Source organism: Agelaius phoeniceus, chromosome 27, assembly GCF_051311805.1.
Source record: "Agelaius phoeniceus isolate bAgePho1 chromosome 27, bAgePho1.hap1, whole genome shotgun sequence".
Taxonomy (NCBI): domain Eukaryota; kingdom Metazoa; phylum Chordata; class Aves; order Passeriformes; family Icteridae; genus Agelaius; species Agelaius phoeniceus.
Window position 1 is genome coordinate 618879 of NC_135291.1, and position 25361 is coordinate 644239.

A 25361-nucleotide genomic window follows, 5' to 3' on the forward strand; every position below is an offset into this window, starting at 1 on the left:
AAGGTTCTCCGGGGGTTTGAGGGTTCCTGGGAGGTTCTTGAGATGTTCCAGAGGTGTTTGAGGGCAGTTCTGGAAGGTTCTCCAGATGTTTGAGGGTTCCTTGAGGTGTTTTGGGGTGTTCTGGAAGGTTCTCCAGGTGTTTTTGGGGGTTCTGGAAGCTTCTCCGGGAGTCTGGGGGGTCCTTGAGGTGTTTTTGGGGTGTTCTGGAAGGTTCTTGAGGTGGGTTCTGGAAGGTTCTCCAGGTGTTTTTGGGGTTTCTGGAAGGTTCTCCGGGGATTTGAGGGTTCCTGGGAAGTTCTGGAGGCAGTTTTGGGGGTTCTGGAAGGTTCTTGAGGTGTTTTTGGGGGTTCTGGAAGGTTCTCCAGGTGTATTTGAGGGGGTTCTGGAAGGTTCTCCGGGGGTTTGGGGAGGTTCTGGAAGGTTCTTGAGGTGTTTGAGGGGCTTCTGGAAGGTTCTCCAGGTGTGTTTGAGGGGTTCTGGAAGGTTCTCCGGGGCTTTGGGGAGGTTCTGGAAGGTTCTTGAGGTGTTTAGGGGGTTCTGGAAGGTTCTCCAGGTGTTTTTTGGGGTTCCTTGAGGTGTTTGGGGAGGTTCTGGAAGGTTCTCTGGGGATTTGGGGGTGTTCTGAAAGGTTCTCTGGGGGTTCTGGAAGGTTCTCCAGATGTTTGATGGTTCCTTGAAATGTTTGAGGGGGTTTCTGGAAGGTTCTCCGGGGGTTTGGGGAGGTTCTGGAAGGTTCTCCGGGGGTTTGAGGGTTCCTGGGAAGTTCTTGAGATGTTCTGGTGGTGTTTGAGGGCGGTTCTGGAAGGTTCTCCAGGTGTTTTTGGGGTTTCTGGAAGGTTCTCCAGGTGTTTTTGGGGTTTCTGGAAGGTTCTTCAGGGCTTTGAGGGTTCCTGGGAAGTTCTTGAGATGTTCTGGAGGTGTTTGGGGGGGTTCTGGAAGGTTCTTTTGACTCTCTGCACCCCAAATCACCTCAAACCAGCCCAAACCCCCCCCCCCAAAAAAAAAAGTTCCCCCAAAATTCCCCAAACCCACCCCAAAACTCCCCCCAAAGAACCCCCAAATCTCCCAAATTTTCCCCAAAATCCCCAAATTTTTCCTCAAAGTCCGCAAATATTTCCCCCAAAATCCCCAAATTTTTCCCCCAAATTTCCCCCAAAATCTCAAAATTTTCTCCCCCAAAAAAACCCAAATTCCCCCCAAAAAACCACCCCCAAACACCCCCCAAATCCCCCCCAAAAACCTCAAAACCAACCCCAAAAAAACCCCAAAATTTTGCAGAACTCCCCCCAGATTTCCCCCAAAATCCCCAAATTTCCCCTCAAGATCCCCAAATTTATCCCCAAATTTCCCCCCAAATCCGCCCCAAAATCCCCAAATTTTCCCCCCAAAATTCCCCCCAAAATCCCCAATTTTCTCCCCAAATTTTCCCCCCAAAATCCCCAAATTTTCCCCCCAAATCCCCCCAAAATTCCCAAATTTTCCCCCCAAATCCCCCCCAAAATTCCCAAATTTTCCCTCCAAATTTCCCCCCTAAATCCCCAAATTCTACCCCCAAATCTTCCCCCAAAATCCCCCCAAATCCCCAAATTTTCCCCCCAAATCCCCAAATTTTCCCCCAAATCCCCAAATTTTCCCTCCAAATTTCGCCCCAAAATCCCCAAATTCCCCCCAAATCTTCCCCTGAAATCCCCAAATTTTCCCTCAAAATCCCCAAAACTCCCCCCAAATCCCCCCCAAAATCCCCAAATTTTCCCTCCAAATTTCCCCCCAAATTTTCCCCCCAAAATCGCCAAATTTCCCCCACAAAATCCCCAAATTTTCCCCCCAAAATCCCCAAATTTCCCCCAAATTTCCCCAAAATCCCCGAAATTCCCCCCAAAATCCCAAATCCGGGCGTTTTTCCCCCAGGAATTCACCAAGGAGGAGCCCAAGTCAGACATGGACGTGTCCATCCTGCCCCAGCTCGAGCACTGCAGCTCCACCAAGATGAACACCTGGCTTGGTACTGGAAAAACCCAATTTTGGGGCAAATTCGGGGGATTTTGGGCAAATTTGGGGAATTTAGGTGAAAATTTGGGGTTTTTAGGTGAAAATTTGGGAATTTTAGGTGAAAATTTGGGGATTTTAGGTGGAATTTTGGGGGTTTTAGGGGCAAATTTGGGGTCTCAGCTCCACCAAGATGAACACCTGGCTTGGTACTGGAAAAAACCCAAATTTGGGGCAAATTCGGGGGATTTTGGGCAAATTTGGGGAATTTAGGTGAAAATTTGGGGAATTTAGGTGAAAATTTGGGGTTTTTAGGTGAAAATTTGGGGATTTTAGGGTCAAATTTTGGGGGTGTTAGGGGAAAATTTTGGGGTCTCAGCTCCACCAAGATGAACACCTGGCTTGATACTGGGAAACCCCAAATTTGGGGCAAATTCGGGGGATTTTGGGCAAATTTGGGAATTTTAGGTGGAAATTTGGGGTTTTTAGGTCAAATTTTGGGGGTTTTAGGTGGAATTTTGGGGTCTCAGCTCCACCAAGATGAACACCTGGCTTGGTACCGGAAAAAACCCAAATTTGGGGCAAATTCGGGGGATTTTGGGCAAATTTGGGGATTTTAGGTGAAAATTTGGGGATTTTAGGTGAAAATTTGGGGATTTTAGCTCAAATTTTGGGGGTTTTCGGGGCAAATTTGGGGTCCAAACTCCACCTGGCTTGGTACTGGAAAAACCCCAAATTTGGGGCAAATTCGGGGGATTTTGGTAAAATTTGGGGTTTTTAGGTGGAAATTTGGGGTTTTTAGGTGAAAATTTGGGGATTTTAGGGGGAATTTTGGGGATTTTACGTCAAATTTGGGGGGTTTTAGGGGCAAATTTGGGGTCCAAGCTCCACCTGGCTTGATACTGGGGAACCCCAAATTTGGGGCAAATTCGGGGGATTTTGGGCAAATTTGGGGATTTTAAGTGAAAATTTGGGGATTTTAGGTGAAAATTTGGAATTTTAGGTGAAATTTTGGGGATTTTAGGGGCAAATTTGGGGTCTCAGCTCCACCAAGATGAACACCTGGCTTGATACTGGGGAACCCCAAATTTGGGGCAAATTTGGGGGATTTTGGGCAAATTTGGGGAATTTTAGGTGGAATTTTGGGGATTTTAGGTGGAAATTTGGGGATTTTAGGTGGAATTTTGGAGATTTTAGGTCAAATTTTGGGGATTTTAGGGGCAAATTTGGGGTCCAAGCTCCACCTGGCTTGGTACTGGAAAAACCCCAAATTTTGGGGCAAATTCGGGGGATTTTGGGCAATTTTGGGGATTTTAGGTGAAAATTTGGGGATTTTAGGTGGAAATTTGGGGATTTTAGGTGAAAATTTGGGGATTTTAGGGCAAATTTGGGGATTTTAGGGGCAAATTTGGGGTCCAAGCTCCACCTGGCTTGGTACTGGAAAAACCCCAAATTTGGGGCAAAATTGGGCAATTTTGGGCAAATTTGGGGATTTTAGGTGAAAATTTGGGGATTTTAGGTGGAAATTTGGGGATTTTAGGGCAAATTTGGGGATTTTAGGGGCAAATTTGGGGTCCAAGCTCCACCTGGCTTGGTACTGGAAAACCCCCAAATTTGGGGCAAATTCGGGGGATTTTGGGCAAATTTGGGGAATTTTAGGTGAAAATTTGGGGATTTTAGGGGCAAATTTGGGGATTTTAGGGGCAAATTTGGGGCATTTTAAGGGGAAATTTTGAGGTTTTTTAGGTGGGATTTGAGGTTGAATTTTGGGGGATTTTCAGTAAAATTTGGGGGTTTTTAGGTGGAATTTTGGGGGATTTTAGGGCAAAAATTTGGAGGATTTTGGGGCAAATTTGGGGCATTTTAGGTTGAATTTTGGGGATTTTAGGGGAAATTTGGGAAATTTTGAGAGGATTTGGGGGAATTTTAGGTGGAAATTTGGGGCATTTTAGGACAAATTTGGGGCATTTTAGGTTGAATTTTGGGGGATTTTTGGGCAATTTTGGGGGTTTTAGGGCAAATTTGGGAGATTTTCAATGGAAATTTTGGTGGGTTTTTTTTTCAGGTGGAATTTTGGGGTGTCCAGGTCAAATTTGGGAGGGTTCAGGTGGAAATGACAATGAAAATGAAAATTAAAAAATTAAAATTAGAATTAGAATTAGAATTAAAATTAAAATTAAAAAATTAGAATTAAAATTAAAAAATTAAAATTAAAATTAAAAAATTAAAATTAAAAAATTAAAATTAAAATTAAAAATAAAATTAGAACTAGAATTAAAATTTAAAAAGTAAAATTAAAATTAGAATTAAAATTAGAATTAAAATTAAAAATTAAAATTAGAATTAACATTAAAATTAGAATTAAAATTAAAATTAAAAAATTAAAATTAAAATTAAAATTAGAATTAAAATTTAAAAATTAAAATGAAAATGAAAATTAAAAAATTAAAATTAAAATTAGAATTAAAATTAGAATTAAAATTAAAAAATTAGAATTAAAATTAGAATTAAAATTAAAATTAGAATTAGAATTAAAATTATAATTAAAATTAAAAAATTAAAATTAAAATTAAAATTAAAATTAAAATTAAAAAATTAGAATTAAAATTAGAATTAAAATTAGAATTAAAATTAAAATAAAATTAAAATTAAAATTAAAATTAAAAAATGAAAATGAAAATGAAAATGAAAATGAAAATTAAAAATTAAAATTAAATTTTCAATGACAAAATTTAAAGAATTCATTTTTTTAATTAAAAAAATAAAAATTAAACGTAGTTTTAATTAATTTTTTTTAAATTTTTCTGGATTATTTTTCCAGGGATTTTCTATGGATTCAAGGGGCTGCTGCTGCTTTTGGGAATTTTTTTGGCCTACGAGACCAAAAGCGTCTCCACGGAGAAAATCAACGACCACCGGGCCGTGGGCATGGCCATCTACAACGTGGCGGTAAAATTCCAGAACATTCCGGGGGGAAAAATAGAAAATATTGCCTGGAAAAGGTGGGGAAAATGGTGGGGAAAATCCTAAAAAAATCAGGGAAAAAATAAAAAAAAAATCATTAAAAAATTCCAGAAAAAATGGCTAAAAATTGAAAAAAAATTAGCCAAAAATTTAAATTAAAATCAGAAAAATTCTCAAGAAAAAAATCCCCAAATATTTCCCCCAAAATCCCCAAAAATTCAAAAAAAATCACCCAAAAATTCTCAAAAAATTCCTCAAAAATTCCCCCAAAATACCAGGAAAAAATCCCCAAAAAATCCCAATAAATTCTCAATAAATTCCTCAAAAATTCCCCCAAAATAGCAGAAAAAAATCCCTAAAATTCCCCCCCAAAAATCCCTAAAAATTCAAAAAAAATCCCAAAAAATCCCAAAAAATTCCTCAAAAATTCCTCAAAAAATTCCTCAAAAATTCCCTCAAAATATCAGAAAAAATCCCAAAAATTCTCAAGAAATTCCTCAAGAAATTCCTCAAAAATTCCCCCAAAATTCCAGAAAAAAATCCCAAAAATTCTCAAAAAATTCCTCAAAAATTCCCCCAAAATTCCAGAAAAAAATCCCCCCAAAAATTCCAAAAAAATTCTCAAAAAATTCCTCAAAATTTCCCCAAAATACCAGAAAAAAATCCCAAAAAATTCCCCAAAAATTCTCAAAAAAAGTCTCAAAAAAGTCCTCAAAAATTCCCTCAAAATTCCAGAAAAAAATCTCAAAAATTCTCAAAAATTTCCTCAAAAATTCCCAAAAAATTCTTAAAAAATTCTCAAAAAATTTTCCAAAAATTCTCAAGAAAATCCCTAAAAAGTCTCAAAAAATTCCCAAAAAAATCTCAAAAAATCCCCAAAAATCCTCAAAAAATTCTCAAAATATTCTCCAAAAATTCTCAAAAAAATCTCAAAAAATTCTTTAAAAATTCTCAAAAAATCTCACAAAATCCTCAAAGAATTCTCCAAAAATTCTCCAAAAAATCTCAAAAAATTCCAAAAAAGTTTCAAAAAAAGTCAAAAAAATCCCTAAAAACTCCCCCAAAAATCCTCAAAAAAATCTCGAAATATTTCCAAAAAATTATCAAAAAAATTCCCCAAAATTCTCAAAAAATTCCCAAAAATTCTCAAAAAATTCTCAAAAAATTCTCAAAAAATTCCCAAAAATCCCAGAAAATTTCCCCAATAATTCCCCAAAAATACCTTCAAAAAAATCAAAATAATTGCAAAAAAATTCAAATTATTCCCCCAAAAAAACCCTAAAAATCAAGGAAAAAAGGCCCAAACCCCCCCCAAAAATGCCCCAAAATTTCCCAAATTTTCCCCAAAAATTCCTAAAATTTCAAATATTCAGAATATTCCTAAAAAATTCCCAAATTTCCAGGTTTTGTGCCTGATCACGGCCCCGGTGACGCTGATCCTGAGCTCCCAGCACGACGCCGCCTTCTGCTCCAAAAATCCCCAAAAAATACCAGAAAAATCCCTAAAAATTCTCCAAAAATTCCCGAAAAATTATTAAAAAATTCTCAAAAAATTAATAAAAAATTCTCAAAAAATTAATAAAAAATTCTCAAAAAATCCCTAAAAAATCCCCCAAAAATCCCAGAAAAATCCCAAAAAATTCTCAAAATATTCCCAAAAAGTTTCAAAAAACTGTCAAAAATTCTCCAAAAATTCTCCAAAAATTCTCCAAAAATCCTCAAAAAAATTCCTAAAAATACCAGGAAAATTCCCCAATAATTCCCCAAAATTCCTTTAAAAATCCCAAAAAAAAAACCTTCAAAAAAATCAAAATAATTGAAAAAAAAAATCAAAATATTCTCAAAAAAAAGCCTAAAATTGAAGGGAAAAAGGCCCAAAACCCCCCCAAAAAATCCCAAAAAATTCCGAAAAAATTCCCAAACATCCAAATATCCTAAAAATTTTAAAAAATTCCTCAAAAATTCCCAAATTTCCAGGTTTTGTGCCTGATCACAGCCCCGGTGACGCTGATCCTGAGCTCCCAGCACGACGCCGCCTTCTGCTCCAAAAATCCCCAAAAAATCCCCCAAAAATCCCTAAAAATTCTCAAAAAATTCCCGAAAAATTCTTAAAAAATTCTCAAAAAATTAATAAAAAATTCTCAAAAAATTCTTTAAAAATTCTCAAAAAATCCCCAAAATATTCTCAAAAAATTCCCAAAATATGTCCAAAAAATTCTTTAAAAATTCTCAAAAATTCTGAAAAAATTCTGAAAAAAATTCCCAAAATATTCTCAAAAAATTCCCAAGAATTCTCAAAAAAATCCCCAAAAAATCTCAAAAAATTCTCAAAAAATCCCCCAAAAATCCTAAAAAAATTCTCAAAAAATCTCAAAAAATCCCCAAAAATTCTCAAAAAATCCCCAAAATATTTCCAAAAAATTCTTTAAAAAATCTCAAAAAATTCTTAAAAATTCTCAAAAAATTCCCAAAAATTCCCCAAAAAATACCAGAAAAATCCTGAAAAATTCCCAAAAAATTCTCAAAAAATTCCAAAAGTTCTCAAAAATTCCAAAAAACTGTCAAAAATTCTCAAAAAAAATTCCTAAAAATACCAGGAAAATTCCCCAGTAATTCCCCAAAAATTCCTTTAAAAATCCCCAAAAAAACCTTCAAAAAAATCAAAATAATTGCAAAAAAAATCAAAATATTCTCAAAAAAAAGCCTAAAATTGAAGGGAAAAAGGCCCAAACCCCCCCCAAAAATGCCCCAAAATTTCCCAAATTTTCCCAAAAAATTCCCAAACATCCAAATATCCTCAAAATTCCTAAAAAATTCCCAAATTTCCAGGTTTTGTGCCTGATCACGGCGCCGGTGACGCTGATCCTGAGCTCCCAGCACGACGCCGCCTTCTGCTCCAAAAATCCCCCAAAAATTCCCAAAAAATTCCCAGAAAAATCCCAAAAAATTCTCAAAAAATATCTCAAAAAAGTCTTTAAAAAATTCTCAGAAAATTCTCAAAAAAAGTCTCAAAAATTCTTAAAAAATTCTCAAAAATTCTCAAAAAAATCTCAAAAAATTCCCAAAAAATTCCCAAAATATTTCCAATAAATTCTTTAAAAAATCTCAAAAAATTCTTAAAAAATTCTCGAAAAATTCCCAAAAATTCTGAAAAAATTCTGAAAAAATTCCCAAAATATTCTCAAAAAATTCCCAAGAATTCTCAAAAAAAATCCCAAAAAATCCTCAAAAAATTCTCAAAAATCCCCCAAATATTCTCAAAAATTCTCAAAAAAATCTCAAAAAATCCCAAAAAAATCTCAAAAAATCCCCAAAATATTTCCAAAAAATTCTTTAAAAAATCTCAAAAAATTCTTAAAAATATCTCAAAAAATTCTCAGAAAATTCCAAAAAACCGTCAAAAATTTTCCAAAAATTCCCTAAAAATTCTCCAAAAACTGTCAAAAATTCTCCAAAAAATTCCCAAAAAAATTCCCAAAATTCCCAGAAAAATTCCCCAATAATTCCACAAAAATACCTTCAAAAAAATCAAAATAATCGCAAAAAAATTCAAATTATTCTCCAAAAAAACCCTAAAAATCAAGGAAAAAAGGCCCAAAACCCCCCAAAAAATGCCCCAAAATTTCCCAAATTTTCCCCAAAAATTCCCAAACATCCAAATATCCTAAAATTCCTAAATTTTCTGGAATTTTCCAGGTTTTGTGCCTGATCACAGCCCCGGTGACGCTGATCCTGAGCTCCCAGCACGACGCCGCCTTCGCCTTCGCCTCCCTGGCCGTGGTTTTCTCCTCCTACATCACCCTGGTCGTGCTCTTCGTGCCCAAGGTCAGCAAAAAACACCAAAAAATCCCAAAAAATCGAAATTTTGGGTGATTTCAGGCAGATTGGAGAGGGTTAAAAAAAAGGGAATTTTTGGGGATTTTTTGGGGATTTTTTGGGGGATTTTTGGGGATTTTTAAATGATTTTTTGGGGATTTTTTTAGGATTTTTGGTGGGTTTTTTCAGATTTTTTTTTTATTTTTTAGGGATTTTTTGGGATTCTTTTAGGATTTTTTGATGGGGTTTTTTGGGATTTTTTTGGGATTTTTTTGGGGGGATTTTTATGAGTTTTTTGATGGTTTTTTCGGATTTTTAGGGAATTTTTTTGGATTTTTTTTTTGGATTTTTTTAGGGGTTTTTGATGGTTTTTTGAAAGGTTTTTTGGGGATTTTTTAGGGATGTTTTAGGGATATTTTTAGGGATTTTTTTTAGGATTTTTTTGGTGGTTTGGGGGATTTTTAGGGATTTTTTTAGAATTTTTTGGGATTTTTTGGTGGCTTCTTGGGAAATTTTTTGGGACAATTTTGGGGAATTTTTGGAGGAAATTTTTGGAATTTTTTGGGGGGAAATTTTTGCGATTTTTTTCAGAATATTTTGGGACATCTTTTGGGACATTTTTGGGGAATTTTGGGAGGAAATCCCAAAATTTCTTCGGAAATTTTTGTGACTTTTTTGGGGAATTTTTAAGGGAAATTTCTGTGGATTTTTTGGGACATTTTTGTAGATTTTTTGGGAAATTTTTTGTGACATTTTTGGGAATTTTTGGAGGAAATTTTTGTGAATTTTTTGTGAATTTTTGGGACATTTGGGGGGGAATTTTTGTGGATTTTTTCGCGAATTTTTTGTGAATTTTTGGGACATTTTTTGCGAATTTTTTTGTGGATTTTTTGGGACATTTTTTGACACTTGTCTGGAATTTTGGCGGAAATTTTTGTGGATTTTTGGGGGATTTTTTGGGACATTTTTGGGGGAAATTTTTATGGGAATTTTTGTGGATTTTTTTGGGAAATTTTTATGGGAATTTTTGTGAATTGTTTTGGAAATTTTTTTCGACATTTTTGGGGGAAATTTTGGGCCATTTTGGGGAAAATTTTTGTGAATTTCTTCGGAATTTTTTGTGACTTTTTGGGAATTTTTGGGGGAAATTTGTGTGGATTTTTTGGGACATTTTTGTGGATTTTTTTGGAAAATTTTTGCGGTTTTTTTGGGAAAATTTTTGCGGGTTTTTTGGGAATTTTTGGAGGAAATTTTCGTGAATTTTTTGTGAATTTTTGGGACATTTGGGGGGGAATTTTTGTGGATTTTTTGGGACATTTTTGGGACACTTGTCTGGAATTTTTGGCGGAAATTTTTGTGGATTTTTGGGGGAAATTTTTATGGGAATTTTTGTGGATTTTTTGGGGAATTTTTTTTCGACATTTTTGGGGGAAATTGTTGTGAATTTCTTCGGAATTTTTTTGTGACTTTTTGGGGAATTTTTGGGGGAAATTTCTGTGGATTTTTCACAACCAACCTTTTGTCGATATTTTTTTTTTTAGCAGGTGGCAGAAATTTCGAGCGAATTTTTCAAATTTTATTGAATTTTCCCAAATTTTCGTGAGAAATTTTTCTGGCAATCCCCTTTTTTCCCCAATAAATTGAATTTTCACCCTTTTTTCCCACAATAAATTCAATTTCCCGCCCTTTTTCCCACAATAAATCCAATTTTCCCCCTTTTTTCCACACTAAATTCAATTTCCCGCCCTTTTTTTCCCCAATAAATTGAATTTTCTTCCCCCTTTTTCCCCCAATAAATTCAATTTTCCGCCTTTTTTTCCCAATAAATCCAATTTTCACCCTTTTTTTCACACTAAATTCAATTTTCACACCTTTTTTTCCCCAATAAATTCAATTTCCCACCCTTTTTTTCCACACTAAATTCAATTTCCCGCCTTTTTTCCCCACATGCAACTGCTCAACCCCCGATCTCTCCACAATAAATTCAATTTTTCCCGCCTTTTTTCCCTCATGCGGCGGCTCAACCCCCGATCTTTCCACAATAAATTGAATTTTTTCTGCCCGTTTTTTCCACACTAAATTCAATTTCCCCCTTTTTCCCCTCATGAGGCGGCTCAACCCCGATCTCTCCACAATAAATTCAATTTCCCGTCTTTTTCCCCCTCAGATGTGCGGCTCAACCCCCGATCTTTCCCCAATAAATTCAATTTGCCCCCTTTTTCCCCTCATGCAACTGCTCAACCCCCGATCTCTCCACAATAAATTCAATTTCCCACCCTTTTTTCCCACAATAAATTCAAATTTCACCCTTTTTTTCCCAATAAATCCAATTTCCCACCCTTTTTTTCCACAATAAATTCAGTTTCCCCCCCTTTTTTCCCCACAATAAATTCAATTCTCCCCCTTTTTTTCCCCAATAAATTAAATTTTCCACTTTTTTTCCCCAATAAATTCAATTTCCCGCCCTTTTTTTCCCCAATATTTTCCACAATAAATTCAATTTCCGCCCTTTTTTCCCCAATAAATTCAATTTTCCACCTTTTTTTCCCCAATAAATTCAATTTCCCCCCCTTTTTTTCCACAATAAATTCAATTTCCACCCTTTTTTTCCCCAATAAATTGAATTTTTCCCCCTTTTTCCCCTCATGCAACTGCTCAACCCCTGATCTCTCCACAATAAATTCAATTTTCACCCTTTTTTTCCCCAATAAATTCAATTTCCCGCCTTTTTTCCCCTCATGCAGAGGCTCAACCCCCGATCTTTCCCCAATAAATTGAATTTTCACCCTTTTTTTTCCCCCAATAAATTGAATTTTTTCCCCAATAAAATTGAATTTTTCCCCCAATAAATTGAAATTTTTCCCCAATAAATTGAATTTTTTCCCCAATAAATTGATTTTCCCCCAATAAATTGAATTTTTCCGTAATTCCCAGATGCGGCGGCTCAACCCCGATCTTTCCCCAATAAATTGAATTTTTCTGCCCTTTTTTCCACAATAAATTCAATTTTCACCTTTTTTTCCCCCCTTTTTTCCCCAATAAATTCAATTTTTTTGGAATTTTTCCTGCAGATGCGGCGGCTCAACCCCTGATCTTTCCACAATAATTGAATTTTTCTGCCCGTTTTTCCCCAATAAATTGAATTTTTCCCCCAATAAATTGAATTTTCCCCCAATAAATTGAATTTTTCCCCCCTTTTTTCCCCAATAAATTGAATTTTTCCCCAATAAATTGAATTTTTTCCCCAATAAATTGAATTTTTCCCCAATAAATTGATTTTTTCCCCCTTTTTCCCCAATAAATTGAATTTTTCCGTAATTTTCCCCAGATGCGGCGGCTCAATCCCCGATCTTTCCCCAATAAATTGAATTTTTCTGCCCGTTTTTTCCCCAATAAATTGAAATTTTCCCCCAATAAATTGAATTTTTTCCCCAATAAATTGAATTTTCCCCCAATAAATTGAATTTTCCCCCAATAAATTGAATTTTTCTGTAATTCCCCCAGATGCGCGGCTGATCACGCGGGGCGAGTGGCAGTCGGAGCAGCAGGACACCATCAAGACCGGCTCCTCCACCAACAACAACGAGGAGGAGAAATCCCGGCTGCTGGAGAAGGAGAACCGGGAACTGGAGAAAATCATCGCCGAGGTGGGCGGAACCTTCCGGAATTCCTCGTTTCCTGGTGCCTTTTCCTGGCTTTTTCCATGTGGTTTTTGGGATTTTTACCTCCCATTGGTTTTTGGCCTTTTTACCAGCGTTTTCCTCGTTTTTTCCCGTTTTTTTTTCATTTTTTTTCCTTTTTTTTCCATTTTTTCCCCTATTTTCCCCCAAACTTCCCCAATTTCCCCCATCAACCCCTCAATTCCCCAAATTCCCCAATTTTCCCCCAATTCCCCCAAATTCCCCCACATTTCCCCCCAGTTTCCCCCTAAACACCCCATTTCCCCAATTTGCCCCAAATTCCCCCATCATTTCCCTTACATTTCCCCCATAACTTCCCTCAATTTTCCCCCATTTCTTCCCCCCTATTTCCCCCCAAACATCCCCACAATTCCCCCCCTATTTCCCCCAAACTTCCCCCATTTTCCCCCATCAATCCCCTCTATTTTCCCCTAAACTTCCCCAATTTTTTCCCCATTTTTCCCCCCATTTTTTCCCCAAAACTTCCCCCAATTTTCCCCATTCTCACCCCGTTTTTCCCCTAAACTTCCCACCATTTTCCCCCATATTTTTCCCAAACTTCCCCAATTTTTTCCCCATTTTTCCCCCAATTTTTCCCCAATTTTTCCCAACCCCAAATTTCCCCCATGTTCCCCATCATTCCCCCCTAATTTCCCCATTTTTCCCCCATTTTTCCCCAAACTTCCCCAATTTCCCCCATTTTCCCCCTAAATTCCCCCACATTTTCCCCACCAATTTCCCCAAAACTCCCCCAATTTCCCCAAAATTCCCCAATTGCATTGCACCAACATTCCCCCTAATTCCCCCATAAATTTCCCCTTAATCCCTATAACAACCCCAATTCCCCCATATCATCCCCAAATTTCCCCTAAACTTCCCCATTTTTCCCCAAATTTTCCCCAATTTTTCCCCCATTTTTCCCCAATTCCCCCATAATTTCCCCCATTTCCCCCCAATTTTCCCTTATTTTCCTCCTAATTTTCCCCATTTTCCCCCACATTTCCCCCCACATTTCCCCCACATTTTCCCCCAAAACTTCCCCAATTTTTCCCAATTTTCCCCAAAACATCCCCCATATTACCCCAATTTTTTCCCCATTTTCCCCCATATTTCCCTATAACTTCCCCAATTTTTCCCCATTTTTTCCCCCCAAAACTTCCCCAATTTTTCCCCCATTTCCCCCTAATTTCCCCATTTCCCCAATTTTTCCCCATTTTCCTCCATCATTTCCCCCTAATTTCCCCCATCTTGCCCCCTAATTTTCCCCAATTTCTCCCATAATTTTCCCCCCTTTATTCCCTATAACTTCCCTCAATTTCCCCATTTTCCCCTAACCTTCCCCCATTTTTCCCCCCCTATTTTCCCCACATTTTCCCCCCACATTTCCCCCCCTATTTTCCCCAAAACTTCCCCAATTTTTCCCCCAATTTTTTCCCAATTTCCCCCCATATTTTTCCCCAAACTTCCCCCATTTTCCCCATTCTTCCCCTTAATTCCCCCTAAACTTCCCCAATTTTCCCCAATTTTTTCCCCATTTTTTCCCCTAAACTTCCCCCATATTTTCCCCCATTTTCCCTCCCCTAATTTCCCCCATTTCTTCCCCCTATTTTCCCCCAAACTTCCCCAATTTTTCCCCCATTTTCCCCCCTAAACTTCCCCCATCATTCCCCCCTCATTACCCCCATTCCCCTCCCCTATTTTCCCCTCTATTTTCCCCTAAATTTCCCCAATTTTTTCCCCATTTTCCCCCATTTCTTCCCCCTATTTTCCCCTAAACTTCCCCCATTTTTCCCCAATTTTTCCGCCTATTTCCCATATTTCCCCCCTATTTCCCCCTCATTTTCCCCCCCACATTTTCCCCCCTATTTTCCCAAAACTTCCCCAATTTTTTCCCAATTTTCCCCCTAAACTTCCCCCATTTTCCCCCATCATTCCCCCCTAATTTCCCCTAAACTTCCCCCATTTTTTCCCAATTTTCCCCCATTTTTTTCCCCAAAACTTCCCCCATTTTTCCCCTAAACTTCCCCCATTTTTTCCCCAATTTTCCCCAATTTTTCCCCCATATTTTTCCCCATTTCTCCCCCGTTTTTCCCCTAAACTTCCCCATTTTCCCCTCATTTTTCCCCCAAATTTTTTCCCCATTTTTTTCCCCATTTTTCTCCCCATTTTTTCCCCTAAACTTCCCCCATTTTTTCCCCAATTTTTTCCCCATTTTTTCCCCTAAACTTCCCCCATATTTTCCCCCATTTTCCCTCCCCTAATTTCCCCCATTTCTTCCCCCTATTTTCCCCTAAACTTCCCCCATTTTTCCCCAATTTTTCCCCATTTTTTCCCCCATTTTCCCCCATCATTTCCCCTTACATTTCCCCCATAACTTCCCTCAATTTTCCCCACATTTTCCCCTTATTTTCCTCCTAATTTTCCCCATTTTTTCCCCCAAACTTCCCCAATTTTTCCCCCAATTTTTCCCCTAAACTTCCCCAATTTTTTCCCCATTTTTTTCCCCTAAACTTTCCCAATTTTTCCCCCATTTTTTCCCCACATTTCCCCCATAAATTCCCCAATTTTTTCCCCCTTTTTCCCCTCAGAAAGAAGAGCGCGTCTCCGAGCTCCGCCAGCAGCTCCAGGCCCGCCAGCAGCTCCAGCTCCGCTCCCCGCCGCCGCCATTCCCGGGATTCCCAGAATTCCCAGAATTCCCAGAACCACCTGGGCCCCTCCTCCCAGCATTCCCAGCATTCCCAGCATTCCCAACATTCCCAAATTTCCCAGGCTTTCCCCCAGCCCAGCCTGGTTCGGTGCCTGGTGTCCGAGCAGGCGGAAAAGTTGGGCCGGGCCAACTGCGACGGGAGCCGCGTGCACCTGCTCTACAATGTGAGGGGAAATTCCCAAAAAATCCCAACATTCAGGCTGGAAAATCCCAAAATTCAGGCTGGAAAATCCCAAAATCGAGGCCAGAAATCCTTGGGATTATAGGGGAAAAATCCTGATTTTTGGGGGGAAATCCTGGAATTTTTGGGGGGAAATCCTGTAATTTAGGTGGAAAAATTCGAGAATTTACTCAGTAAAATCCCAGAATTCAGGCAGGAAAATCCCGGAATTCATGGGGGAAGATCCTGGAATTTTGAGGGGAAAATTAAGAGAATTCAGGCAGGAAAATCCCAGAATTTAGGCAGGAAAATCCCCAAAATTCAGGCAGGAAAATCCTGGAATTCTTGTGTGAAAATCACAAAATTTTTGGCAGGAAAATCCCAGAATTCTTGTGGGAAAATCCCAGAATTTTTGGGGGAAAATCCAGGAATTTATGTGTGACAATCATGGAATTTTTGCCTGAAAATTCCTGGAATTCTTGCTAGAAAAATCATGGAATTTATGTGGGAAAATCATGGAATTTTTGCCTGAAAATTCGTGGAATTGTTGCCTGAAAATTCGTGAAATTTACGTCAGAAAAACCCTGGAATTCTTGTGGGAAAATCCAGGAATTTATGTGTGAAAATCATGGAATTTTTGCCTGAAAATTCGTGGAATTCTTGCTAGAAAATCCTGGAATTCTTGCTGAAAATTTCCTGGAATTCTCCCATCAAAATCCTTGGAATTCAGGTGGAAAAATCCCAGAACCGAGGTGGAAAAATCCCCAAATTCCCAGGAAAAAATCCCGGAATTTAGGCAGGAAAATTCCTGGAATTTAGGCGGGAAAATCCCGGAATTTCCATTAAAAAATCCCGGAATTTAGGCAGGAAAATTCCTGAATTTAGGTGGGAAAATTCCGGAATTTCTGTGTGAAAATCCCTGGAATTCCTGCTCAAAAAATCCAAAAATTCACACGGAAAAATCCCAGATTTTAGGTGGGAAAATCCTGGAATTTCCACCAAAAAATTCCCAAATTTCCACCAAAAATTCCCAAATTTCCACCCCCACCTGGGCCCCTCCTCCCAGCATTCCCAGATTTTCCACATTTATCCCTAAAATCCTCCACAATTCCCAATTTTTCCCTTAAAATTCCAATTTTTCTCCAGAATTCCCAATATTTATCTCAAATATTCCCCAAAATTCCCAATTTTCCCCTTCAAATTCCTGAAATTCTCCAAAATTCCCAATTTTTCCCAATTTTCCCCTCAAATCCCCAATTTTTTACAATTATCCCCCAAAATTCCCAATTTTCATCCCAAAAATCTCCAAAAATTCCCAATTTCCCACCCCCAAATTTATCCCCAAAAATTCCCAAATTTTTCCCCCAAAATCCCCAAATTTTATCCCAAAAATTCCCTAAAATTCCCAATTTTTTCCTAAATTTTCCCCCAGAATTCCCAATTTTTACAATTATCCCAAAAATCCCCCAGAATTCCCAGATTTTCCCCTAAAAAATCCCAATTTCCTCCCAAATTCCCAAATTTTTTCCTAAAAATCCCCCAAAAATCCCCAAATTTTTCCCCCCAAATTCCTGAATTTCTCCCAAAAATTCCCAATTTTCATCCCAAAAATCTCCCAAAATTCCCCATTTTTGCCCAAAATTTTCCCCCCAAAATCCCCAAATTTTATCCCAAAAAAAACCTGAATTTTATCCCAAAAAATCCCCCAAAATTCCCAATTTTTTTCCTAAATTTCCCCCCAAAAAATTCCCATTTTTTTTCCTAAAAAATCCCCCAAAATTCCCCATTTTTGCCCCAAATTTTCCCCCCAAAATCCCCAAATTTTATCCCAAAAAATCCCCCAAAATTCCCAATTTTTTTCCTAAATTTTCCCCCAAATTTCCCAATTTTTCCCTAAAAAAATCCCAAATTTTCATCCCAAAAATCCCCAAATTTTCCCAATTTTCTCCCTCAAAATGCCCAAATTTTCCCAAAAATCCCCAAATTTTCCCAATTTTTATCCCAAAAATCCCCAAATTTTCCCACTTTTCCCACTTTTCCCCCAGCCCCGCCCAAGCCAAGGAAAATTCCCGGAATTCCGAGGGAATTTCGGGATTTGGGCTCAGGAATTCCCAAATTTGATGGAAAAAATCAAAATAAAATCAAAATAAAATCAAAATAAAATCAAAATAAAATCAAAATAAAATCAAAATAAAATCAAATAAAATCCGGAGCTGGAGGCTCAAACGGCTCCGAGTGATTTTGGGGAAATTTGGGAATTTTGGGGGGAAAATTTGGGAATTTTGGGGGAAAATTTGGGGAAAATTTGGGGAAATCTGGGAAAATTTGGGAGTTTTGGGGGGAATTTTAGGGGAAAAATTGGGAATTTGGGGAAATTTGGGAAAATTTGGGAAAAATTGGGAATTTTGGGAAAATTTGGGAGTTTTGGGGGGAATTTTAGGGGGAAAAATTGGGAATTTGGGGGAAAATTGGGAATTTTTGGGGAAAATTTGGGAGTTTTGGGGGGACTTGGAAATTTTTGGGAAAATTCAGGAATTTGGGGGGAAATTTGGGAATTTGGGGGGAATTTTTGGGAATTTTGGGGAAAATTTTGGGGAAAATTGGGAATTTTGGGAGTTTTGGGGGGGAAATTTGGGGAATTTTGGGGAAAATTTGGGAATTTTGGGGGGATTTGGAAATTTTTGGGAAAATTCAGGAATTTTGGGGGGAAAATTTGGGAATTTTGGGAGGGAATTTGGGGGGAAATTTGGGAATTTTGGGGGAATTTTTGGTGGAAATTTTGAGAATTTTGGGGAAAACTTTGGAATTTTGGGGGAATTTTTGGGGAATTTTTTGGGGATTTTTGGGGAAAATTTTGGGGGGAAAACTTGGGAATTTTGGGGATTTTTTGGTGAAAATTTGGGAGGTTTGAGAGGAATTTAAAACTTTGGGAAAATTTGGGAATTTTGTGGGAAAATTTGGGAATTTTGGGGCAATTTTTGGGAATTTTGAGGGGAAATTTGGGGAAAATTTGGGAGTTTTGGGAGGAATTTGGGGGATTTTTTGGGAGGGAATTTGGGGGGATTTGGGAATTTTTGGGGAATTTTTGGGGATTTTTGGTGGAAATTTTGAGAATTTTGGGGAAAACTTTGGAATTTTGGGGAATTTTGGGGGGAATTTTTGGGGATTTTTTTGGGGAAATTTGGGAATTTTGGGAGGAAAACTTGGAATTTTTGGGGGGATTTTGGGCCATTATTTTAGAATTTTTGGGAAATTCTGGGAAATTTTGGGAATTTTGGGATTGTTGGGGGGAATATTTGGGAAAATTTTGGGGGAAATTGGGAATTTTGGGGAAAATTTTGGGGAAAATTTGGGAGTTTTGGGGGGACTTGGAAATTTTTGGGAAAATTCAGGAATTTTGGGGGGAAATTTGGGAATTTTGGGAGGGAATTTGGGGGAAATTTGGGAATTTTGGGGGAATTTTTGGTGGAAATTTTGAGAATTTTGGGGGAAAACTTTGGAATTTTGGGGGGAATTTTTGGGATTTTTTGGGGGAAATTTGGGAATTTTGGAGGAAAACTTGGAATTTTTGGGGGGATTTTGGGGCAATTTTTTTTAGAATTTTTGGGAGATTCTGGGAAATTTGGGAATTTTGGGATTGTTGGGGAATGTTTGGGGAAAATTTTGGGGGAAAATTGGGAATTTTGGGGAAAATTTTGGGGAAAATTTGGGAGTTATGGGGGGACTTGGAAATTTTGGGGAAAATTCAGGAATTTGGGGGGAAAATTGGGAATTTTGGGAAATATTTGGGAATTTTGGGGGGAATTTTGGTGGAAATTTTGAGAATTTGGGGGGAAACTTTGGAATTTTTGGGGGAATTTTTGGGGGGAATTTTTGGTGAAATTTTGGGAATTTTGGGAGGAAAACTTGGAATTTTTGGGGATTTTGGGGCAATTTTTTTAGAATTTTTGGGAGATTCTGGGAAATTTTGGGGGGAATTTTTTGGGGAATTTTGGGAAATTTTTGGGGACCTTTTTGGGGAATTTTGGAGGGAATTTTGGGAGATTTTTGGGGGAAAATTGGGGGAATTTTTTGAGGAATTTTTGGGGCAATTTTGGGGGGAGTTTGGGGAATTTTTTAGGGAATTTGGGGGGATTTTTAAGGAATTTTTTTAGGATATTTTTGATTTTTTGGGAATCTTTTAGGGAATTTTGGGGGGGATTTTAAAGGAATTTTTGTGGAATTTTGGGCCATTTTTTTGGACTTTTTGGGGGAAAATTCTTTCAAAAAAATTCGTAAGAAAACCCAAAAAATCCCCAAAAATCACCACACACCCCAAGTTGTGACTTTAGTTCCAAATCCATGAATTTTATTGGGATTTTATTGGGATTTTATTGGATTTTATTGGGATTTTACTGGGATTTTCAGCGGTTGGATTTGGCCACGCGCTCCAGCTCGTCCTTCTTCTTGATGGCGTACGAGTTGGAGGAGCCCTGGAATGGGAGAAAAAACGGGAATTTTGGGAAAATTTGGGAAAATTTGGGGAGTTTGGGGTGAAATTTGGGAAAAAAAATGGGGAAAATTGGGGTTAAAATGGGGATTTTAGGGGAAAAATTGGGATTTTTGGAGGGAAATTCTGGGGGAAAATTTGGGAATTTGGGGAAAATTTTGGGGAGTTTTGGGGAAAATTTTGGGGAATTTTAGGGGAAATTTTGGGGTAAAAATGGGGAAATTGGGGTTAAAATGAGGATTTTAGGGGAAAAAATTGGGATTTTTGGAGGGAAATTTTGGGGGAAAATTTGGGAATTTGGGGGAAATTTTTGGGGAATTTCAGGGAAAATTTTGGAGAATTTGGAGGAAAAATTTCGGGAATTTTGGGGAATTTTGAGGGGAATTTGGGGTGAAATTTGGGTTTGGGGGGAGAAAATGGGGAAATTTGGGGAAAAAAATGGGGAAATTTGGGGTTAAAATTGGGATTTCTGGAGGGAAATTTTGGGGGATTTGGGGGAAAAATTTTGGGAATTTTGGGGAAAATTTGGGGGGAATTTTTGGGGAATTTGGAGGAAAAAATTTCGGGAATTTAGGGGGAAATAATGGGGGAAAATGGGGAAATTTGGGGTTAAAATGGGGATTTTAGGGGAAAAATTGAGAATTTTGGAGCGAAATTTTGGGGAATTTGGGGGAAAATTTGGGGAATTTGGGGGAAATTTTTGGAATTTTGAGGGGGAATTTGGGGTGAAAATTGGGGTTTGAGGGGAGAAATGGGGAAATTTGGGGTTAAAATGGGGATTTTAAGGGGAAAATTTTGGGGAATTTGGGGGAAATTTTGAGGAAAATTTTGGGCATTTGAGGGAAATTTTTGGGAATTTTGAGAGGAAATTTGGGGAAAATGGGGTGAAATTTGGGGTTTGGGGGGACAAAATGGGGAAATTTGGGGTTAAAATGGGGATTTTAGGAGATAAAATTGGGATTTTTGGAGGGAAATTTGGGGGAAAATTTTGGGGGAATTTGGGGAATTTTGGGGAAAATTTGGGGGGAATTTTGAGGGGAATTTGGGGTGAAAATTGGGGTTTGAGGAGAAAAAATGGGAATTTGGGGAAAAATGGGGAATTTGGGGTTAAAATGGGGATTTTAGGGGGAAAAATTGGGATTTTTGGAGGGGAGTTTTTGGGGAATTTTGGGGAATTTTGGGGAATTTTGGGGAAAATTTGGGAGAAATTTAGGGAAATTTGGGGGAATTTGGGAATTTGGGGGAATTTTGGGATGAGGGGGAATTTGGGGTGAAATTGGGGTTTGAGGGGAAAAATGGGGAAATTGGGGTTAAATGGGGAAATTGGGTTAAATGGGGATTTTAGGGGAAAATTGGGATTTTTGGCAGGGAATTTTTGGGGAATTTGGGGGAAAATTTTGGGAATTTTGAGGGGAAATTTGGGTGTTTGGGGTGAAATTTGGGGGAAAAAATGGGGAAATTTGGGGTTAAAATGGGGATTTTAGGGGAAAATTGGGTTTTTGGTGGGGAGTTTGGGGGAATTTTGGGGGGGATTTGGAGGAAAGTTTTGGGAATTTGGGGGAAATTTTGAGAATTTGAGGGAAATTTGGGGAATTTTGAGGGGAATTTGGCGGAGTTTGGGGGGAGGGTTGGGGAAAATTGGGGATTTTGGGGGAAAAATTGGGAGATTTGGGGAAAAAGGAAAATTTGAGATTGATGGTGGAAATTGGGAATTTGGGGGAAAATTTGGACTTTTTTGGGGAAAAGAAGAGGAAAAATCAAGAAGAAAATGGGAAAAAATTGAGGAAAAATGAGAAAAAATGGGAAAAAATTGAGGAAAAATGGAAAAAATGGGAAAAAATTGAGGAAAAATGGGAAAAAATGAGGAAAAATGGGAAAAAACAGGGAAAAGGGAAAATTTAGGGAAAAAGGGGAAAAATTTAGGAAAAAAGGGGAAAATTTGAGGAAAAATGGGAAAAAAACAGGGAAAAAAGGGGGAAAATTTAGGAAAAAGGGGGAAAAATAGGGGAAAAAACAGGGGAAAAATTGGGAAAAAAATGGGGAAAAATTGAGGAAAAAATAGGAAAAAAAATGAGGAAAAAATTGAGGAAAAATGGGAAAAAAACAGGGAAAAAAAGAAGGAAAAATGGAAAAAAATGAGAAAAAATGGGAAAATGGGAAAATTGAGGAAAAATCATGAAAAAAAGGGTAATATTGAAGAAAAATGGGAAAAATGGGAAAAAATTGAGGAAAAATGGGAAAAAAATGAGGAAAAATTGAGGAAAATTGGGAAAAAATGAGAAAAAATTGAGGAAAAATGGGAAAAAAACAGGGAAAAAATGGGGGAAAAGGGGGGAAATTTAGGAAAGGGAATTTTGGGATTTTGGGGTGAATTTTTGGGATTTGGGGTGGAATTTTTGGGATTTTCCCACCTTGGCAGCGTTGATGAGTTCGTCAGCCAAACACTCAGCGATGGTTTTGATGTTCCTGAAGGCGGCTTCACGAGCGCCCGTGCACAGCAGCCAAATGGCCTGGAAAAAACAAAATTATTGTGGGAATTTGGGGGAAAATGGGGATTTTGGGGAAATTTGGGAGTTTGGGGGGTTTGGGGAAAAAAAAACGGAAAAAACGGGGAAAAAATGGGGAAAAAATGGGGAAAAACGGGGAAAAAATGGGGAAAAAATGGGGAAAAAATGGGGAAAAAATGGGAATTTTGTGAGGTAAAATGAGGGAAAAATGAGAATTTTGTGAGGTAAAATGGGGGGGAAATGAGGAAAAATGGAGAAAATCATGGGAATTTTGGCGGGAAATTGGAAATTTTGGTGTTTGGGGGAAAAAAACGGGAAAAATGGGGAAAAAAAGGGGAAAAATTGGGAATTTTGGGGGGAAAATGTTGAAGGCTTCACGAGCACCCGTGCACAGCAGCCAAATGGCCTGGAAAAAACAAAATTATCATGGGGATTTTGGGGAAAAATGGGGATTTTGGGAAATTTGGGAGTTTGGGGAAAAAAAAAAATGGAAAAAAATGGGAATTTTGGGGGAAAAAACCCAGGAGAAATGAGAAAAAACGGGGGAAAAATGGAATTTTGGGGGGGAAAATGAGGGAGAAAATGAAGGGAAAAATGGGAGGGAAATGAAAGAAAAACGGAGGAAAATAATGAGAATTTTGGGGGGAAAAATGGGGAGGAAATGAGGAATAAATGGAGAAAATAATGGGAATTTTGGGGAAAAATTGGGAGTTTTGAGGGAAAAATGAAGGGAAAAATGGGAAAATTGAGAGAAAAATAATGGGAATTTTGGGGGGAAAATGAGGGGAAAATGGAGGAAAAATGGGGGGGAAATGAGAAAAAATAATGGGGAAAAATAATGGGAATTTGGGGGAAAATGAGGGGAAAATGAAGGGGAAAAATGAGAATTTTGTGAGGTAAAATGGGGAGGAAATGAGGAAAAATGGAGAAAATAATGGGAATTTTGGGGGGGAAATGGAAATTTTGGGGAAGTTTGGGGGAAAAAATGGGAAAAAAGGGGGAAAAAATGGGAATTTTGGGGGGAAAATGAAGGGAAACTGAGAATTTTGTGAGGTAAAATGGGGGGAAATGAGGAAAAAATGGAGAAAATAATGGGAATTTTGGGGGGAAAAGGGAAGATTTTGGGGAAATTTGGGAGTTTGGGGGGAAAAATTTGGAATTTTGGGGGAAAATGAGGGGAAAATGTTGAAGGGTTCAGGAGCGCCCGTGCACAGCAGCCAAATGGCCTGGAGAGGAAAATAATGGGAATTTTGGGGGAAAAATGGGGAGGAAATGAGGAAAAAATGGGGGAAAATAATGGAATTTTCGGGAAAAAATTTGGGAATTTTTGGGGAAAAAAAAAAACAGAAAAAATGAGAAAAAATGGTGAAAAATCGGGGGGAAATGGGAATTTTTGGAGGAAATAATGGGAATTTTGGGAGGGAAAATGGGGAAAAATAATGGGCAATTTTGGGGGAAAAATGAAGGGAAAATGAAGAGAAAAATGAAAAATAATGGGGGGGAAAATAGGAATTTTGGGAGGAAAAATGGGGAAAAATAATGGGAATTTTGGGGGGAAAGTAAAGGGAAATTGGGAATTTTTGGGGGGGGGGGAAATGAGGAGAAAAATGAGAAAAAAATGGGGAAAAATACAAAAAAACTGCATTAAAAATAGGGAAAAAATCAGGAAAAAATCACGAAAAATGGGCAAAAAATCGAAAAAAATGCCCAAAAAAATGGGAAAAAATCAGGAAAAATGGGAATAAAGATGGGAATGTTTGAAATGTTGGAATTTTGGGTAAATTTGTGATTTTTTACCTGGTTGACCCTGCGCAGAGGGGACACATCCACGGCCTGCCTGCGCATGGTGCCGGGCCCGGCCGATGGGGATGGGGAAAAATCCCCAAAAAAAATGGGCAAAAAATCCCCAAAAAATGGGGAAAAATGGGAATAAAAATGGGGTAAAATGTGGAAAAAATGTGGTAAAAATCAGAAAAAAAATCAGGGAAAAAAATCAGAGAAAAATCAGAGAAAAATCGGAAAAAAATCAGAAAAAAATCGAAAAAAAATCGAAAAAAAATCGAAAAAAATTCGAAAAAAAATAAAAAAAAAATCGGAAAAAAATCGAAAAAAATCGGAAAAAAATGCAAAAAAAAAAGGGGAAAAAGGGGGAAATGTTGGAAATGGTTGAAATATTGGAATATTTTTGGAATATTTTGGGTTTTTACCTGGTTGACCCTGCGCAGAGGGGACACATCCACGGCCTGCCTGCCGCACGGTGCCGGCCCGGCCGATGGGGATGGGGAAAAATGGGGAAAAATCCCCAAAAAAAAGGGAAAAAATGGGAATAAAAATGGGGGGAAAATGTGGAAAAAATGTGGTAAAAATATGACAAAAATGAGGGGAAAATGAGAGAAAATGGAGGGAAAAAATCACGAAAAAAATCAGAGAAAAATCAGAAAAAAATCGAAAAAAAAATCGAAAAAAAATCGGAAAAAATCGGAAAAAAATGGGAAAAAATCAGGAAAAAAAGGGGAAATGTTGGGAATGTTGGGAATGTTGGAATTTTGGAAAATTTTGGGTTTTTACCTGGTTGACCCTGCGCAGAGGGGACACATCCACGGCCTGCCTGCGCACGGTGCCGGCCCGGCCGATGGGGATGGGGAAAAATGGGGAAAAATCCCTCAAAAAATGGGGGAAAATCCCTGAAAAATGGGAATAAATGGGAATAAAAATGGGGGAAAATGGAGAGAAAATGGGGAAAAATGGGGAGAAAAAATGGAGTAAAAAAGGGGGGAAAAATGGAATAAAAAGGAGGAAAAATGAAGTAAAAAAGGGCGGAAAATGCCAAAAAAATGAGGAAAAAATGGGAGGAAATGGAATTAAGAAGGGAAAAAATGGAGAAGAAATGGGAGAAAATTTGAGAAAAAATGGAGTAAAAAAGGGAAAAAATGAAAAAAAAATTGGGAATAAATGAAAGGGAAAATGCAAAGAAAAAGGGAGAAAAGGGGGAAAAAATGGGGGGAAAATACCAAAAAATTGCATTGAAAATGGGAAAAAATCAGGAAAAATG

The 25361-nt window shown here is 37.9% G+C and overlaps 2 protein-coding genes across 3 annotated transcripts in view; one reads left to right on the forward strand and one right to left on the reverse strand.

The window, feature by feature from the left end:
* GABBR1 (gamma-aminobutyric acid type B receptor subunit 1) overlaps window positions 1-17118 on the forward strand; it is a 61719-nt gene extending 44601 nt beyond the window's left edge. Inside the window, exons 14-20 of one of the 2 annotated variants that reach the window (XM_077191006.1) lie at window positions 1909-2002; window positions 4808-4935; window positions 8647-8780; window positions 12275-12413; window positions 15035-15178; window positions 15228-15374; window positions 15639-17118. In XM_077191006.1, the coding sequence (XP_077047121.1) occupies window positions 1909-2002; window positions 4808-4935; window positions 8647-8780; window positions 12275-12413; window positions 15035-15178; window positions 15228-15374; window positions 15639-15755 (903 nt within the window). In that variant the 3' untranslated portion in view covers window positions 15756-17118. Of the gene's footprint in view, window positions 1-1908; window positions 2003-4807; window positions 4936-8646; window positions 8781-11700; window positions 11755-12274; window positions 12414-15034; window positions 15179-15227; window positions 15375-15638 lie in introns of those variants that run through there. The other variant, XM_077191005.1, reaches the window with a different exon arrangement.
* A 2527-nt stretch (window positions 17119-19645) lies between these two features.
* RPS5 (ribosomal protein S5) overlaps window positions 19646-25361 on the reverse strand; it is a 16636-nt gene continuing 10920 nt past the window's right edge. Inside the window, exons 4-6 of the mRNA XM_077191066.1 lie at window positions 24878-25201; window positions 22214-22312; window positions 19646-19785 (exon numbers count right to left, since the gene is read on the reverse strand). Of these exons, the coding sequence (XP_077047181.1) occupies window positions 19717-19785; window positions 22214-22312; window positions 24878-25201 (492 nt within the window). The 3' untranslated portion in view covers window positions 19646-19716. The remainder of the gene's footprint in view (window positions 19786-22213; window positions 22313-24877; window positions 25202-25361) is intronic.